The sequence below is a fragment of the Calidris pugnax genome, unplaced genomic scaffold (genome assembly GCF_001431845.1).
Source record: "Calidris pugnax isolate Ruff unplaced genomic scaffold, ASM143184v1 scaffold20, whole genome shotgun sequence".
Lineage (NCBI taxonomy): Eukaryota > Metazoa > Chordata > Aves > Charadriiformes > Scolopacidae > Calidris > Calidris pugnax.
This window is the reverse complement of record NW_015094510.1, coordinates 21699121-21715914: the sequence shown is the minus strand read 5'-3', so window position 1 is coordinate 21715914 and position 16794 is coordinate 21699121. Positions and strand designations below refer to the sequence as shown.

The 16794-nt window shown below is 36.9% G+C and overlaps 1 protein-coding gene across 4 annotated transcripts in view; it reads left to right on the top strand.

Annotated features, from left to right (window-relative positions):
• Positions 1-16794, top strand: part of PDS5B (PDS5 cohesin associated factor B) — an 88943-nt gene that overhangs the window by 50398 nt on the left and 21751 nt on the right. For all 4 annotated transcript variants that reach the window (XM_014965991.1, XM_014965994.1, XM_014965993.1 and 1 more), the window contains exons 22-24: positions 3473-3609; positions 9587-9710; positions 14073-14277. In XM_014965991.1, the coding sequence (XP_014821477.1) occupies positions 3473-3609; positions 9587-9710; positions 14073-14277 (466 nt within the window). The remainder of the gene's footprint in view (positions 1-3472; positions 3610-9586; positions 9711-14072; positions 14278-16794) is intronic.

Here is a 16794-nt window from a genome sequence, read left to right as displayed (position 1 = left end):
TGGTCATTTAAAAAAGTTCTTTGCCTCCTTTCTTGAAGTTGTTAAACTCTGTAGAATACCACGTCCTCTACTGGTTTAGTAAGTACTTTGATTTCCAGCTTGGTACAGAACTTATTATTGGAAGTAGTAAATATTGATTTTTCTTAATTTTTTTAAATGATTTGTGAAGCTGTAACGTATCTCTAAAATGCTCTTTTATGTTGATAAAACTTCTCATACGTTTCACTTTTTGGAAGGGAATTGGCTTATAGAAAATCTTGAGGCAATTTGAAGTTGAAGCCAAGCCTGAAATCTGTAAGAAGCATTTATTGGCAAACAAAAACAGGTTATTGTGAAAATTGATTTGCAAATTTAATTAGCATTTATTACCACTGAGAAGCCTATCTTTAATGAATGCTGCAGGCCACACCATTAGTTTATAAACGATTTCTCTCTGACAGGTGTATTTTTCTTCATTCTCATTTGAAAAGCCTCTTCCTCCCTTTGTAACATAACTGTATAATATATCTAATGGGTATCTTAAAACTAACAAGTTTAAGTATGAAAGGGGGAAGGACTGATGAATTTTAGTATTGTTCAGCCTAACAGATGTAGACTGATACAGGCTAGCCTTAGTTTTGAATGCTAAAACTTAATGAAATGATGCCTATAGAGAAGTGTTTCGGTACAGTACTAAATATTGGATTAGAATTGGATTAATTGTTGTATGAATTAAACTTGGATTCTTAAACCTGGCTGGCACTTGAGTGTCTGCTCTAAAGCAGTAATCTCTCTTGGCAGTCACCATATGTCTGTGCACCATCCAGTGGTTGAGCCTTAATGTAGTAGCAGTGATATTTCTTGCTTCCATCTATGTACACTGCAATATTTGGTTTCTCATCCTATTTTTCTAACTGTGCTTTAGGTGAGCATTGTTTCATTTTTCACTACTGCAGAAACCTGCAGCATTTGTGGCTCTGAAAACTCTAGTAGAAACCTGAGCTAGCTGTTACAGTGTCGATGTAGTGGGAAGACAGTGTTCCTACGATCACTACATGGGATGGGAGCCCATTATACTCTTACAATGGAGGCATGATGTTGTAACTGTTGATTATTTTTAACTGTTAATTTTAACCTTAAAAAATAATACTTATTCACTATGTTTATGTAAAGGTAGCAGTTAATTGCAGTTTTCTCATACAACAAATCAGGGATCTGTCACATTGTATTCACTATCTCAGAAATTATAACATCCTATCACTTTTGCTTGCATTTTGAATACACATAGTTCGTGTTGTGCTGCAAAGTTGAATATAAGAGATCCTGGGCAATCTCCATTCTTGGTGGCTTTCAACACCACATGGATAAAACTGAGACCAACATGGTCTGATTTCACAGATTCATGGATTTAACAGAGTTGGAAGGGACCTCTAGAGATCATCTAGTCCAACTCCCCTGCTCCCTTTCATAGCTGACCTTCCTTTCAGCAGGATATTGGACTGGAGACCTCCTGATACTCCTTGCAACTAGAATTATCCTTTGATAGTTATCCTATTTGGCTGCAAAGAAAAAACTTAAAACATGAGGGCAATGCAAACTCACCTTGTGTTTAAGTCTTCAGGTAGCCAGAGACAGTGACTGGGGGAATTCTTATGACCTGTACTAATTTCATGGGAATGCTTAATTCTGAAGAGTTGCTGGAATTTCATCACATCATCATTAATACCCCACAGAAACACGGGATATAGTGAGGTCAGAGGAGAACTCTGAAGGAGTTGGGATAAGGATTTGCTACATGGAAGGAAGACTAGGGTAGATTTGGACAGTCAATTTGGAGGAAGGGAATTGTGGAGGAGGAAGAGAGAAGCAAAGGTTAAAATAGAACCTGCTTGGGAGCTGACCAGAGATGGCAGGGCATAGAATGACATGTGGCTGTTCCTTGTCTGAATACGTCATGTACTTGAAGACTAAATAGGGCTAATGTGTTTCTGTCCTTCCAATAAATGAGGGGCGCTAATGGTTACGGGTACTGGTTATGACATGAAGAAACTGAATTGCTAAGCTGCCAAAAAATTTGCTGCTGTTGTTGTTGCTTTTATTATTGTTGTTGTTTTTATTGTTATTAAAATCATCTGGTGGATACCTACAGCTATTTCAGTGGAAGACCCTTTGGAAGCCAGGGCAAAACTATTTCAGTTCTGTTCCACAAACTCCATTTGCATTTTGAGTTCTTGAGAACAAACATCCTACCTCTTGCTGCTGTTACCCAATAGAATTAGAATTCTGTAGGTGGAGTAAATGGGCTGCAGTGCTAAAAAATAGTCATATATAGATGACAATCTTAGAACTTTAGATCTGAAGGGACCATTGTGATCACTTTGTTACATGGAATATATCAACTGTGTGATGAATTTCATTTGGTGATATTGTGAAAGTTTATATAAAGCTATTAGAACTGCCTTTCCCATTAAGGAGAAAATTTGAAGTTAACATGTATAAAAAGTGTCTTAGTTTTTCTAAAGCTTTTAGGTTTTGTATTTTTGAACTTCAGGGTTTGGTGTTTAGGCTGGTTTTTCTTTTTTTCTCAAGGATGTCTATGTGATTCAGATGAGCATTTTCATGCATACAGCATTATCCTGTAAGAGGATACTCCTCTTTTTGTTTTCTTTATCGTCTTTGCTCTCGTATAGAAGGAAAATGAAAGGACAAAGGGATTCAAATACTAAACCAAACTTAATCTCCAAATTCACGCTAAAGAAACATGAAATTATTCAGTGCTTCATGATAGTTGGCAGATTCTGCATACTTTTAGAAGCTTGCCTCAAAACACTTGATGTTTCCTTTGGCAAAAGAGAAGTTATCCTAAGTAACAGACTTCAATGTTTTGTTTTTTTTTTTAAATAGCTGTGAAAGAAATATTATTTTCTGGGATGAGTTATCTTAATACAGGTTGATACTCTTAACAGTCAAAATGTCTTATGAAGTGTTTAATTGACATGTCTTAAATTTAAACTCAAATATTACATATATAAATAAAGAATATATAGGGGTTGTTTAAGCACAATAATTATAGAAATATAGGAAGATGAAAACGTGTTCTGCTTTCTGATCCAGTAACACTTTCTTAAGTATAAATTGTTTTCCCTATTCCATTGTTTAATGGATGTAAGATCAGTTAAGATAAAGTTTTCACAGGACAGAATATGTGATTGCTTAGTAGAAGAAACAGTTCAAACTAACTGAATGTTGTATGATTATTTTTTTTATTTGCTGTAATAAATGCTTCAGACTTTCAGTGAAAAGTTGCTGTCTAGTGAATGTGTGTCTAGTTATCTTTCAGTATTTAAAATATGTTTTGCAGCTGTGACAGGCTTATGTTCATAGCAGCAAAAAGCACTTGGGAAAATACTGTGTGATTAAATTAAGATGAAGATTATTTAAAAAATGAGATTCATGGTGTGATTTGACTTGTGTATGAATTTTTTTTTTTCAGATTCAGGCCATCAAGATGATGGTTCGATGGTTGCTAGGAATGAAGAACAACCACAGCAAGTCAGGAACTTCTACTCTGAGGTTGCTAACAACAATATTACACAGTGATGGAGATTTAACAGAGCAAGGGAAAATTAGGTATGTGATAGATGGTGCCGTTTAATCTGACGATGCAGTGGGGAGAGTTTTAGTCAAAGTTGTACTTAAACTTTTTTGTTAGACTGCTTAGCAATTTATACATCTTATTTCATAAGAACTAATGGTAAGCTTGGTTGGATTCCTATGTAAGTTTTCTAAGTCTCAAGTTTTTTAACACTGTAGATATAGCTGTATTTTAACATTATTATATTTGTTATATCCCTTTCTTCAAAGGGCCACTACCCATATTGGAAGAATAAACTGTGTAACTTCCTCTTTCTCACTGAAAATTGGTTTTAATTTTTTATGCAGCTTGGTTTTTCTGGTGTACCAGTTGTTGTATATGCCAAAGACCAATAGGCAGGCTTTCTAATAAAAAATAATAGCATGTTGCAGTAAACCAGGTGGGAATAGCTAGTACATGAGGCACTTCTGCTTGAAGGCAGACTTTAATCCCTTGAGGCCTCTGAAAGTGAAAGGAAAAGGAAAATGTGTGAAGAGGATTAAGTCTCGATAAATAATTTACCTTTTATGTGATTGTTAGACAACTTATTTGTTTTTCTGGATATTTTCTTAATCCTCTGCGGTAGGATAAGTGACAAGCTGTCAGCCACTATTGCTTGCCAAACATTGAAAATTTATGTCTACAAAAGCCATTAAGGGCATGGGTGGATTGTGTCAGTATGACTAAAAAGGTTTTAATTTGGGGGTAATACGGTGATTATGCAGATAGAATCTTTGTGCAAAATTGCAAACCTGGGAACTATCTAATATGTTTGCTACCTTTGTAGCAACTACGTAGTCTGTCTTTAAAAAAGTCCCTTATAAATAATTGTTTCATAGTTTTAAATTCTGTTACATGACTATTCATAGCAGTTACTAGGGAGTTAACTGGAAATAGTTTAGCTTTTTAACATAATTGCTTGGAGCATATTGTTGGCTTATCCAGTAGTTTGTGAATACATCAGTTCTGTAGATCCTGTGTGTTTTCATGGTTGGAGTGATGATTCCTTACTGTGTCTGTTTTAGAAACTTAATTTTCCCATTATTTTTGTACGCATAACTATAAATAGTACTAGAAACTGTATATAATGCTGTGCTCACCTCTTCATTATTAGAGTTAATGGAGGGCTGAGGATGCTTTTAGGGGATGGAAAAAGCTACGATGATATTGGAGGTTGCTCTGTATTAAAAGCAACCCACCCCAGAGCCTGGAGCTCTGCCTGGGGATGGTTGATGAGTCAACTGGTAGCTTATGGGTTAGGACTAAAAAGCAGGCTGGTATGGGTGACATTGTAGTGGATGTCTGCTCTGACCAGGAAGGAGTAGTGGATGAGGCCTTCTGTAAACAGCTGGAAACAATTTCACATTCATAGGCCTTGGCCTTCATGGGGGACTTCAACCACTCTATTATCTGCTGGAGGAGCAACACAGCAGTGCATAAACAATCCAGGTGCTTCCTGGAGAGCATCAGTGACAATTTCCTGACACAAGTGATATAGGAGCCAATGAGGAGAAGTGCTCTGCTGGGCCTCATACTCCCCAACAAAGAGAGGGACTTGTTGAGGCAGTGAAGGTTGACAGCAGCCTTTGCTGTAATGACCATAAGATGGAGTTCAGACTCCTGAGGGCAAAATGCAAGATCACAGTGCTGGACTTCAGGAGAACAGACTTGGGCCTCTTCACAGATCTGCTTAGTGTAGAGTCCCATGGGGTAAGGCTCTGGAGGGAAATGGGTCCAAGAAAGGTAGTTAGTATTTAGGCATCCTCTCAGCTCAAGAGTGGTCAAAGCAGAAGGTCAAGCAAATATTTCAGCAGACCTGTGTGGACGAGCAAGGAGATCCTGGCAAAACTCAGACATAAAAAGACGGATTGATAGCAGCCCTGCAGAGAAGGACTTGAGGACAGTGGTGGATGAGAAGCTGGACATGAGCTGACAATGTGCACTTGCAGTCCAGAAAGCTGACCTTAGAGGTAGCCTGACGACTGGAGGAAAGCAAATGTGTCTTCAAAAACGATAGAAATGAGGACCCACAGAACTAACTCCAAGCCAGTTGACCTCACCTCAATCCATGAGAAGGTGATGGAACACCTGGGCTCCCCAGTACAAGAGAGATGTGGAGCTACTGGAATGAGCCCACTGTAGGACCACAAAGATGCTTAAGGGATTGGAGCATCTGATGGATGAGGAAAGGCTGAAAGAGCTGGGGCTGTTCAGCCAAGGGAAGAAAAGTTTAAGCAGGTGATCTTGTCAATGTGTATAAATAACTGAACAGAGGGTGTAAAGAAGATGGAGTCGGGCTCTTCTTACTAGCGCGCAGTGACAGGACCAGAGGCAATAGGCATAAACTGAAATACAGCAGGTCTATGCACAGAAGCACTTTTTCATTGTGAGGGTGACTGAGCACTGTCACAGGTTGTCCAGAGAGGTGGTGGAGTTTACATCCTTGTAGATACTCAAAAGCCACCTGGGCACCGTTCTGGGTAGACTGCTGTAGGTGACCCTGCTTGAGCAAAGGGGTTGGGCTAGTTGACCTCCAGAGATCCCTTCCAACTGTTACTACTCTGATTTGCAATATTGCATTTTGGGAAAGCTCTAAGCTGCAAGGAGAGGAGGTCTGCGTTGTCTCTGTGTGAGCTGTACTGCCTGTGCTCACGCATACTCTTAAAACCTGAAGCAGAGATGATGATGTTTCAGGTGCATTAGTTCTGCATGGAGCTTGCTGGTGTGTCACTGACACTTACTGACCTTTATTCTTCACCCTTTGAGAACCCAGTGAACATATCTTCTTTCTGGCATTGCTTACTGTGGCCCTACTGTGCAAATCTGACACTGCTGCTTCCAAATTAGAGTAGGCTTTGGAAAGAATAAAATTGCCTGTTCAGTACAGAATATAATCTTTTAAAATGTATTTGATCTGATGTCATTCCACATGGAGTCAATTTTTGTCCTTGTGTCTTGCATTTGTCTTTTAAACAATGTATAATTTGCTCAAGATAATTGAATTACCTGAAAGTTGCGAGGCTCTGGAGACCTTTGACCTCATGTAGGCCATTAGTCATGTTGTAATCATCTTGGTGTTACTGTCCTTACCAGCCATAAAAATTACTCTGTCCCTAGGCCTCTTTTAAATCTACACAACTGTGTAAGGGAATGGGTTGTTGGTTTTTTTTTAATTTCAAAGCATGATTCGGTCTGGAGTGTTAGGTGAAGGTAAGGTCCCACTTGGAAAACAAATAAACAGATCCCTACTTCTGTTCATCCTTCTCACTTTGAAGTAGTAGGATTGATGACTTTGTTGAATTGCTTTTGAGACAACAACTGAATGCTTTGGGATGTTAGCATATGTAGGTTAAATTCACCAGTGTTGGATTTTTTACTATTGAATTCTGTCAAACAGTGTCTCAACCATCCTTTCCAGGTCTTCTTTTTTCATTTAATTAGTCATAAACAGTCCTGCAAATTTAAAATTCAAGATAATACTGATTTTTCTATTTGTGGTTAGGTAAAATAAAAAAAATTTGAATCTTGCATGTCTCTGTAGTAGTATTTTAATTATAATCTATACTAAGCATAAAATAGGAGTATTTCAGTATCAGAGGACAGGAGCTGTTGCTGAAAGTACTGATATTAGATATGATCCTTAATAGAGATTTTTCTGAAATGCTATCTGCATTTTCCTTAAACTGAAGTTACCAAGAGAAAAATTATTTTAAAACTTTGGAGTTCAGAAATTCATAGTTCTGTGCTGTAGATAACTTGCTACATCATCTGCTATGCAACACTTTCAGAGTTTGTAGTCAAAAGGCAGTTTTTATTCCATGGAACATGGAGAATTGGGCACTGGCATTTATCCTCTGGAGCAGAAGGAGAAATGTTAACTGCTAGTTTCTTAAATGAGAGAAAATGATAATGTATCAGATAAGTTTTCAAGACGCATGTATTTGGATTATCTTTGTACAGCCCACCACCTTAATTAAGACTATGTTTTGCACTTGATAAAATCTTTCAATGTCGTTGCACTTTTTTTTTTTCTTTCTTCAAACATGTGGTATTCATCAATAGTAATAGCGCTACAGAAAACAAATATCCAGGTCCCTCTTGTGTCTGTTAGAGAGCTTCCAGTAGGACAATAGCATCTTTGGTACTATTTTTCAAAATTATTAGAAGGAATCAGAACCTGCAGTTACATTATACATACATAGGGCTTTTATTTCAGCCCTAATAATTCTGTCTTTTGGGATAATGCAGATCAGAAAGCTTTTGGCTATAACAATTTAATAAAAAATAAATCCTCAATTGACAGTTTCTTCTAAGATAATCCTTTTGGGGAATAAGACAGATCTGATTTTCATCTTCAGCTGTAAGAATAATAGTCACAACTGATGCTGTCCTCCTCTTTCTTCCCACAGCATGCACGCATGCGTGTGGGTATTTCTGTGATATGTACATTCTCTAAAGATTTGGCCAACTTTTATATGAGATATCTTTGATTCAATTTTCAGATCAAAGTATTTTTGCTACCAAAGCTGAGGAAGATAGAAGGTTTTTAATTTTATCCCTTGGCTCAGTCGCTCTGCACTTGTAAGGAATTATTGGTCAATTGTCACTGAAGTGCAAAAATTGAATCTTTATGGGGTTCACTTATCACACTAGATACGATTTAAAGTGAAATTCAGCATTTAAGAACTAGACGTTGCCTTGTTGATCTTCATGCCTTGTTTGAAAGTTAGTTCAGCTTTTGTCCTGTCACTTGATTGCTTGTGATCTATTTGTTGGGTTTTTTGAAATGTTGTGGCTTTCATAAAATACTGAGGTGTGTATAAAGCCTGATTAGATTAATTTTAAGGTTTAAGCTCTTTAGTAGGGATTTTTATTATGTGCTCTGTGTTTAATGATGTTTTTTTTTATCTCACTCTTTAAATTCTTTATACAGTTTTCATAATGGATTTGCAAATACAGTGTTTGCTCTTCCTAAGGATAAAGGGCAAATGATTGAGAAGTTAGTATTTGTCCTGCTTCAATGAATAATTATTTCTAAATAAGGATATGACTTGATTCCTGCTCCAAGTTATCAATGGAAAAAGTTGTACTTGTTACTTCTGAATAGAATTCATTAGTGTTTTAAGTAAATGATGCATAAGACTTCTTAATTCTTTTGTTTGATGTGAAGGCAGAAGTAATATGGTTTACAGAAATAAATTTACTAAGAACAGTGAAAGCTCAACTAAGTTTATTAATACACGCATTAAGTGGATATCAGTTTGTAAAGCTCATGTGAAGACACTTTTGATGTTCTGATAACCTTTGTAAATATGGTTGTAAGTTAGAGAAAACCCCATTCATCTTCTGATATAAAAAGTAGCAAATGCTTGGAGTGTTTTGCTGGAGTGCAATTGGGATGTGCAAGTCAAGTAACAATATTTTTAGGATGTAGAAAATGTTTTCACTTGCTGAATTCTGTTTGCTATTGTCTTAAAAATACAATTCACTTAGTCACCTATCATAATATCTAATTAATCTTAATTTATGTTGACTTGAGCTATCATTGCTACATAAAGTTTGGCAACTTCAGGGACTAGAAATGTGCTCCTTCTTTGGCGGGAGCCCCCTGCTGAAGGAGAACAGAAGTATCTTACAAGCTAAAGAGGTCTCTGAGGGGCAATTTGGACTGTGCTGGTCCAGTGCACAGCTAAAACTGTTTCAAACCCTTGAGGAACTTCTAGGAAGTTTCAGGGAATATTTTCATTGCTAAGCTGGGGCAAGGTAATAGGTATGTGGTAATAGGCTGTAAAATGCGGTGCCATGGAAACTACTTTTGGTTTGAAGTTACTTCTGCTGTTGATATGGGGGGGGTGTTGGGGTGATTACATCTGTGGAAACTTTTCCTTCTTTTTAGCAATGCAAAGTTATTGGATTTTAATTCAAATAATTTTTTACTAATTAACTTTCATAATCCATGTGCTTGTTTTTCAGTAAACCTGATATGTCTCGGTTGAGGCTGGCTGCAGGGAATGCTATTGTGAAGTTGGCACAAGAGCCTTGTTACCATGAAATCATCACCTTAGAACAGTACCAACTGTGTGCGCTAGCCATAAATGTAAGGAAATTATGTGGGATTTGTGGGTTATCAGCAAATGTATGAGTATATATGTTGTTTGTTCTGTATGTTGTGTATACTCCTGCTAATCTGATTTTATGCAAAATGTTCAGCCTTGGCATGAATTTATTTTTCCATTACATAATCTTGAAGACTGATTTTTTGCATGAGCATTAGACCTATAGTACTAGGCTGCCCAATGAGGGAATGCTAACTTAGAGTAGTAAAATGTTAGAATATTGATAAACTAAGGAATTCAGTATTGATTTAAAGTAATACCGCAGCTGCATTATGACATTATTAGAAGTTAAAATGAGACAACACAAAGTACATTGGATTGCGGTAATGACAGTGGCCCTGGTTTCTTGATATTTGGGTTGAATATGTTTGGAACATAGAGGCCTGCAAAGATAGCTGCCATCCTTTAAATGTTAGAAGAGATAGGAAGAGATTTCTCAATAGATGTTGGAATTGTCATCCTTAATTTCTGCCAGTGAGCCCAAAGTAGCAGAAAGGAAATAACTTTCAAATTATAAGCAGAGGTATAGAGATCGTCTGTGCTCCTGTCTTCTAGACTTAGGAAATTTTACAGAAATTGATTCACACACCAAGAGTAAGGCAAACATGGAGGAACTCATGTTACTGTTACTTGTGTAACTGTTGGTATTCTCCTGACTTTACAAAAGCCAAGAAATCCTCTTGTAGGAATGCCTTCCAGAAGGTAACTTCAGTAAAAGTAACATTCTATTCTTGACTTTAATTCCTGTGACTAGCTAAAGCTTTAAAAGCTGCAACCTATTTTGAATGTCAGAATACTTGAAATTGGCATTTAATATTAGAAAATATGAAGTAATGCTCCTGTGTGGATATTATTTGTTTTCACACAGAGTAACTTTTACAGCTCTTAAATTGTTTGGAGTTGGGTACAGTTAGACTAGAAAAATCACTCATATACCAGGGCAAGGCAGTCTGTATTAGGCTTATATATTATTTTAACAATGTTTATGTAGATTTTAAGTTTCTGTATCCCTGTGGAAAGGAGCCCTTACTTAGTTCCCAGACGCTATGAAAAACAAGAGAAATACAACTAAACTTAAAATTCATAAATGCATTGGTAATAACTGAAAGTCTTTACACTCAAAGCGAGGACTGATTTAGTCTTTTTAGTCTTCATATTCCAAAACCTAATTGAAATGTTAGTCTGATGTCAAAATGAGTTCTAAAGATTTTTACAGTTCAGACAAAAACTAGTAAAGTAGCCACTTACTGACAAATAAGATCTGTCTCTGTTCCGGAAAGGATACTCTAGCTGGATAATAACATGCTAGACTAACCTTGCCAATATAGTATTCCCAAGGTTTGTTTTCTTCTTCTCATCCCAGTGATCAAAATCTGTTTGTAGAATCATAGAATTGTCTAGGTTGGAAGGGACCTTTCAGATCATCTAGAGCAACTATCAACCTAACACTGACATAATACCATCACTAAACCATATTTCTAAGCTCTATGCCAACCCATCTTATAAATACAGCCAGGGATGGTGACTCAACCACTTCCCTGGGCAGCATGCTCCAGGTTTAATAACCCTTTCAGTGTAAAAATGTTTTCCTAATATCCAGTCTAAACCTCTCCTGGTGCAGCTTGAGGCCATTTCTTCTTGTCCTATTTCTTGTTACTTGGTAGAAGAGGCTGACCCCCATCTCTCTACAACTACCTGAAAGGAGGTTGTAGACAGTGATAAGGTGTCCCCTCAACCTCCTTTTCTCTAGGCTGAAGAACCCCAGCTGCCTCAGCCTTTCCTCATAAGACTTGATCTCCAGACCCCTCACCATCTTTGTTGCCCTTCTTTGGAAACACTTCAGCACCTCAATGTCTTCCTTGTAGTCAGGGGCCTAAAACTGGACACAGTGTTTGAGGTGGGGCCTCACCAGTGCCAAGTACAGGGATAAAATCATTTCCCGAGTTCTGCTCACCATACTATTCCTGATACAGGCCAGGATGCTCTTGGCCACCTGGGCACACTGCTGGCTCATATTCAGCCAGCTCGCAACCAACATCCCCAGGTCCTTTTCTGCTAGGCAGCTCTCCAGCCACTCTTCCCCAAGCTTGTATCGCTGCCTTAGGGTGGTTGTGACCCAAGTGCAGGACCCAGCACTTGGCCTTGTTCAACCTCATACTAGTGGCCTCAACATGTTGATGCAGCCTGTCCAATTGTAAACTCTCAAGACAGGAATTCTGCCTTTACTTTTTTCTGAACTCCTGATGGATTTTGAATACTTATGGTCAATTTCTCTAGATCTTGTTGAGGTCTTCTGCAGTTTCCTTTCTCTCTGCCAGGCCATTGAGTTCAGATCCTTAGATGAAGAGTAACTGTAATGGTTTCAGTGGCTTTTGCACTTGTAAGTGCTACTGTATTGCTCTCTTATGGAAACCATCTGTATGCTTGTTTTTGAGATATTTGCATGTGTACATATGCATACATGTATGTTCATACTTAGAATGTTTAGTATTGGAATTCACTTATTGATCGTAGACACTGAGTATTATAAAAGTTTATTAATTCGTAACACTATCAAGTCTGGCCACAAACAAGGATGTCGACGCTGACTGTAGTATTACAGAATTTATTTTGCAGTAAATTTTCTTTAAGTGAACAGACCAGGAAGTAGATTAAACAACTGAAAAGCTTAATTTTTAAGGTCTGTAATGGTTGCACAGGTTCTGCTATGATTCTGTGCTGGATTTAATTTTTTTTTGTCTCTGAGTGTTGTTTTGTAATGTGGAGTGAGTACAGCACAGAATATATAATTAAGTGTTATTGCTAATTGCTGTATTAAAGTTGCACTGGTAGACAGAGACTTTGTGATGGTTAAATGCATGTAGTTTTAGTCATTTTCAAGTAAATTAGGTATGTGTTTGGTCAAACCTCTAATCTTACCAGCAGTTAAGTTCTTTGATCTGCAGAACAAATTTTGGTGTCAGCAGAGTGTCATATTGAAATAGAATAGAAAATAATTGAGGATAGTGTTAAGTACATCAGTGTTTAACAGGCCTTAAGACCAGATTTAAGATCTAATAAGCTTTGCTGTTGAAAACACAATTTTAATTGTAGAATAAATCTTTCAGATTGCAAAAGTTTCATTTGTTAAAAAAAAAATCCCAAAGCTTTTTCAGTTTCTTTTGTCAACTCTGAGAGTGTTTTAATTGTCTAAGCCAATCTTTATCCATTTTCAAGAATCAGAGTTGTGTCTGAGGGGTACGTGCTGCTTTGCGAATGTATATACATATATATATTTAAAACACTTCTAAATAGTGAACTTCTGATTAATCGACATTACCTATCTACTTTGAATTTAAAATTGGACTAATGTATGGGGTTTATATGTATGCTATAAGAAACATTGAACTTTGAGTTTCATCCCCCTTCATAGTGAACTAGTGTAACTGAGCTGAATTTAAGGTTATTCTCAATATTAAAAGGTGAAGAAATAATAATCATTCCAATTTGTGCCATGGAACACCACCAGTAACAATGAAGTATACCTACCTTTGTTTTCAGAGCCAAGGAGGACCTGCTTCCTTGTCAGTGCACCAACTAGACACTGGTCTCTTCTAAGCTTTCCAAAGGGTTTAGACTTAGGTGATGTTACTGAGCAGAAAAAGGGGGCTATATCTTAGCCTTCTGCTAGGGGCTGGGTTTGCTATAAAAAGGCAGTAGATCTTGAGTAGGTTTCACAGTTTGGGTTTGTGATCTTGGTTGCTTCAACTCTGGCTACAGCAGGTATTTCAGGGTTTCTGTTTTCTCTTCTGTGGTCAGTCACAGTTTATAGATTTCCACAATATGATGGAAATGCTTGGTACTCTCTTCAATGTTTGACCTTATCTGGTAATACTGTTGCATTTCTTTCAGTTTTTAATATTAGTGGCTACAGTTTCTAATATTAATGGCTTGATGAAAATCTGTGATACCACAGTCGTAAAATCAACACAGTGGTTACTGGGGGCTAAACGCTTTTTGGTGCACATCTTTGACTTTGCCTCCACAGAGCAAGCAGTTCTATTGTAAACAATTTCGTTAACTCTGTCTCAATACTGTGTTAAATTAGGTCTTGGGTCCTGAGTATATCTCCCTGTACAGTTTCTGAACTTTACCTCTTCTCCTGATCTTATGGGGAGTTTCAACTGATTAATTCAATTTAATTGGTCTGAATTGGCATTAAAAGCTTTCTTAAAATGTCTGTTTCTGTGGCTGCAAGGTCTGAAATTGGCATATCTACCCAGGCTTCCATGTTTTATTTCAGTCTGTATTATTTTCAGAAAAGTTTACTGTTATATGTTTTTGCTTTTTTCTTTTTTTAATAGGATGAATGTTACCAAGTGAGACAAATATTTGCTCAGAAACTTCACAAAGGCCTTTCTAGACTACGGCTGCCACTAGAATATATGGCTATTTGTGCACTGTGTGCAAAAGATCCAGTGAAAGAGAGAAGAGCTCATGCTAGGCAGTGCCTTGTGAAGAACATAAATGTCAGAAGGGAATATCTGAAGCAACATGCAGCAGTTAGTGGTAAGCGAATAAAAGTTCCTTTTTTTGGTACAAGTGCTATAGTTAAAATGTAAATATGAGTAGACTGTGAAAATATTGATGGTTTTCTGTTTTTATACATAGAATGGCTGTAAATTTCACTTACAGATATCTAATGAAAACTGAAAATAGAGTCCAGATTTTCTTTTGAGTTTTAACAGGCATTTCTGAGATCCTTCAATTATGTTAAAAGCTGTGTAAATGCTTATGCCTAAGTATATTGGAAGTGAAGTAGTTTTTCGAGGTAGTTATGTGTACTGTTTGAACTTAATGATGTTGTAAGTGAAGTAACAATGATGAATTTTACCTCTGCAATTAATAATACACAACCTTAATGACATAAATGCTGTAGTAAATTGACTGTTTTTGCACTGCTATATTTAGTAACTTCTAATCTGGTCTTATGTTGTCAAAGGGCTATATTTGTGGGTACTTCAGGAGGATTTTATGTAATTCTTTCTTCCCAGTGCCAGCATTCTGATCGCGGGAATGCTTTGTAAGTTGTTACGGACTAATGTTAGCTATTTTTCTTCTACAAAGTCAGTCCTTTTCCCTTTTGACTTACTGTATGCGTGTAGCTTTGAGTATGACAACACTGGTGTATGGTCATAGAAAAAAGTAGATCATTATGAAGAGCTATGGGCATTCTGAATAAGAGTTTTTGAAAGTTTTTTATTTCTTTGAAAGATTACTGATGGTTTGGACTTTGCAAAATGAAGGGGATTTTTTCATCTCATTCTAGGGTAGACTAGACCCGGTTTGTGAATCTGATCTCACAGACACTGTCAGATAACTGATTTCCTTCTGCATTTTTGAATCACAGACTTTATATTAGCCATGTCAGTCTGAATGTGCCTTAGTCCCCTTAGACTTTGATCAGACAATAAATCTGCGTTGAAATCCTTTTGTGTGTTGTTAATTAGACTTAAAAAAAGAAACAAGAGCTGTGCTTTTCTCTCTCCTCAATAACATGTGAAAAAGAAAAATCCATTGAGCAAATGCCTTTAACTCATCCTAAGCCTATTCCTCAAAGTTGAAAACTTTTTAGTTATGTAGGATGAAAGTATGAGAATTCTTATATGATTAAAAGTAATCTCTGATTTCCTAACTGCATCAAGATAGATGATCCAAAGTTACTATCAAAAAACCTGTAGAAGAAATTTAAGAGCGGCATAGATGCGTGTGATTCTTTTTGTCCAGTAAGATCTCAAAGTGTGCCTGGCTCTTTTCTTGCCAAAAAATGTACCTTGAGTGATGCCATTGATTTTTATATGTGCTATAATCTGTGAGAATTCTGGATTAAATACAGGTTGCAGCATTGTTTGAGGATTACAATGTTAACTTTGTGACATTCAGATTTACCAGTCCGAACTTTTAACAAATAAATTGTATTTATAAAAAAATCGTTATTGCAGTAGTACAGCTGAAGCTCAGTTCTGGTAAGACGATACTGTTGTTCTCCCTGCTGGCCATGCACTAACTCGGAGGTACTATCGTCATCACTACTCTTTTGAAAAGCTTCCACAAAAATCTAAGGCTGAGAATCTGCATATTGATTAATGCAGCTATTTTTCTGAATCTATGAACGTGATTTTATAATACTTTTTTTTTCCTTGAGAACCTGGTACAGGTGAGGAGGATATCTTTCAGTATTTTGGGGCATTTGTTGAGAAGATGGTAAACTTCTGTGTACTTTGCCTACAGAAAACTTCCAAAGGACTGGTACCAGACAGTGTGGAGGCAAGAGGCATTTTACTGACCTTGTACAGGCTGGCTGGAATTACTCTCAGGCCTCTTGAATTCTCTAACTGCTATTCAGAGTGGAAGTCTCTCAAGAAAAGACTTATTTTGATTGTGTATCTATTACTAGTTTCATCTGGGTACAGACTTATGTCTTTCATAGGAATCTTTGTTTTCTAAGGCTGGGCTTTTACTTGTAAGTCAGTAAGCAGAAAAAAGACAAGAGTAAAAATTAGGAAAGAAACTTGTTAAAAAAAATTCTCATAAAGCCTGTCATGAAAAGTTTTGGCACATTCTGGTTTCAAGTGCTGGTAGTTCATGTCTGTAAAGCCATCCCACCTTTTGGGTTGTGTCCTCATCTCTAGATGGGGAAAGAAAGTATAAATACTTTTTTTTTCCTTTTGTGACAGGGGTTAAATATAATATGTGTCAATATTAATCCTTTTCCTGTTTTGTCTGGATCTGGTTCACTGTGTTTTCCAGACCCAGTTGGAATTATTACTATAGTTATAATAGAAATTGTACAAGGCAGGAAGTTACTGAAACACTGAGTTCATGAGCTCTTGATGAGCATTCTGTTGAAGTTGCTAATTAATACAAATAATAGTGTGTTGGTCTGCCTGGGACATGTCTAAGGCAAGCTAATTTTGCTAGTGTTCTGAAATCATAATTATGTTCTTTTTCTTCCCTGCCACATCTCTTTTTGTTTTTTTTTTTTTTTTTTTTTAGTATTCAGTTAGGCAAACAGCTGCTGGCTAA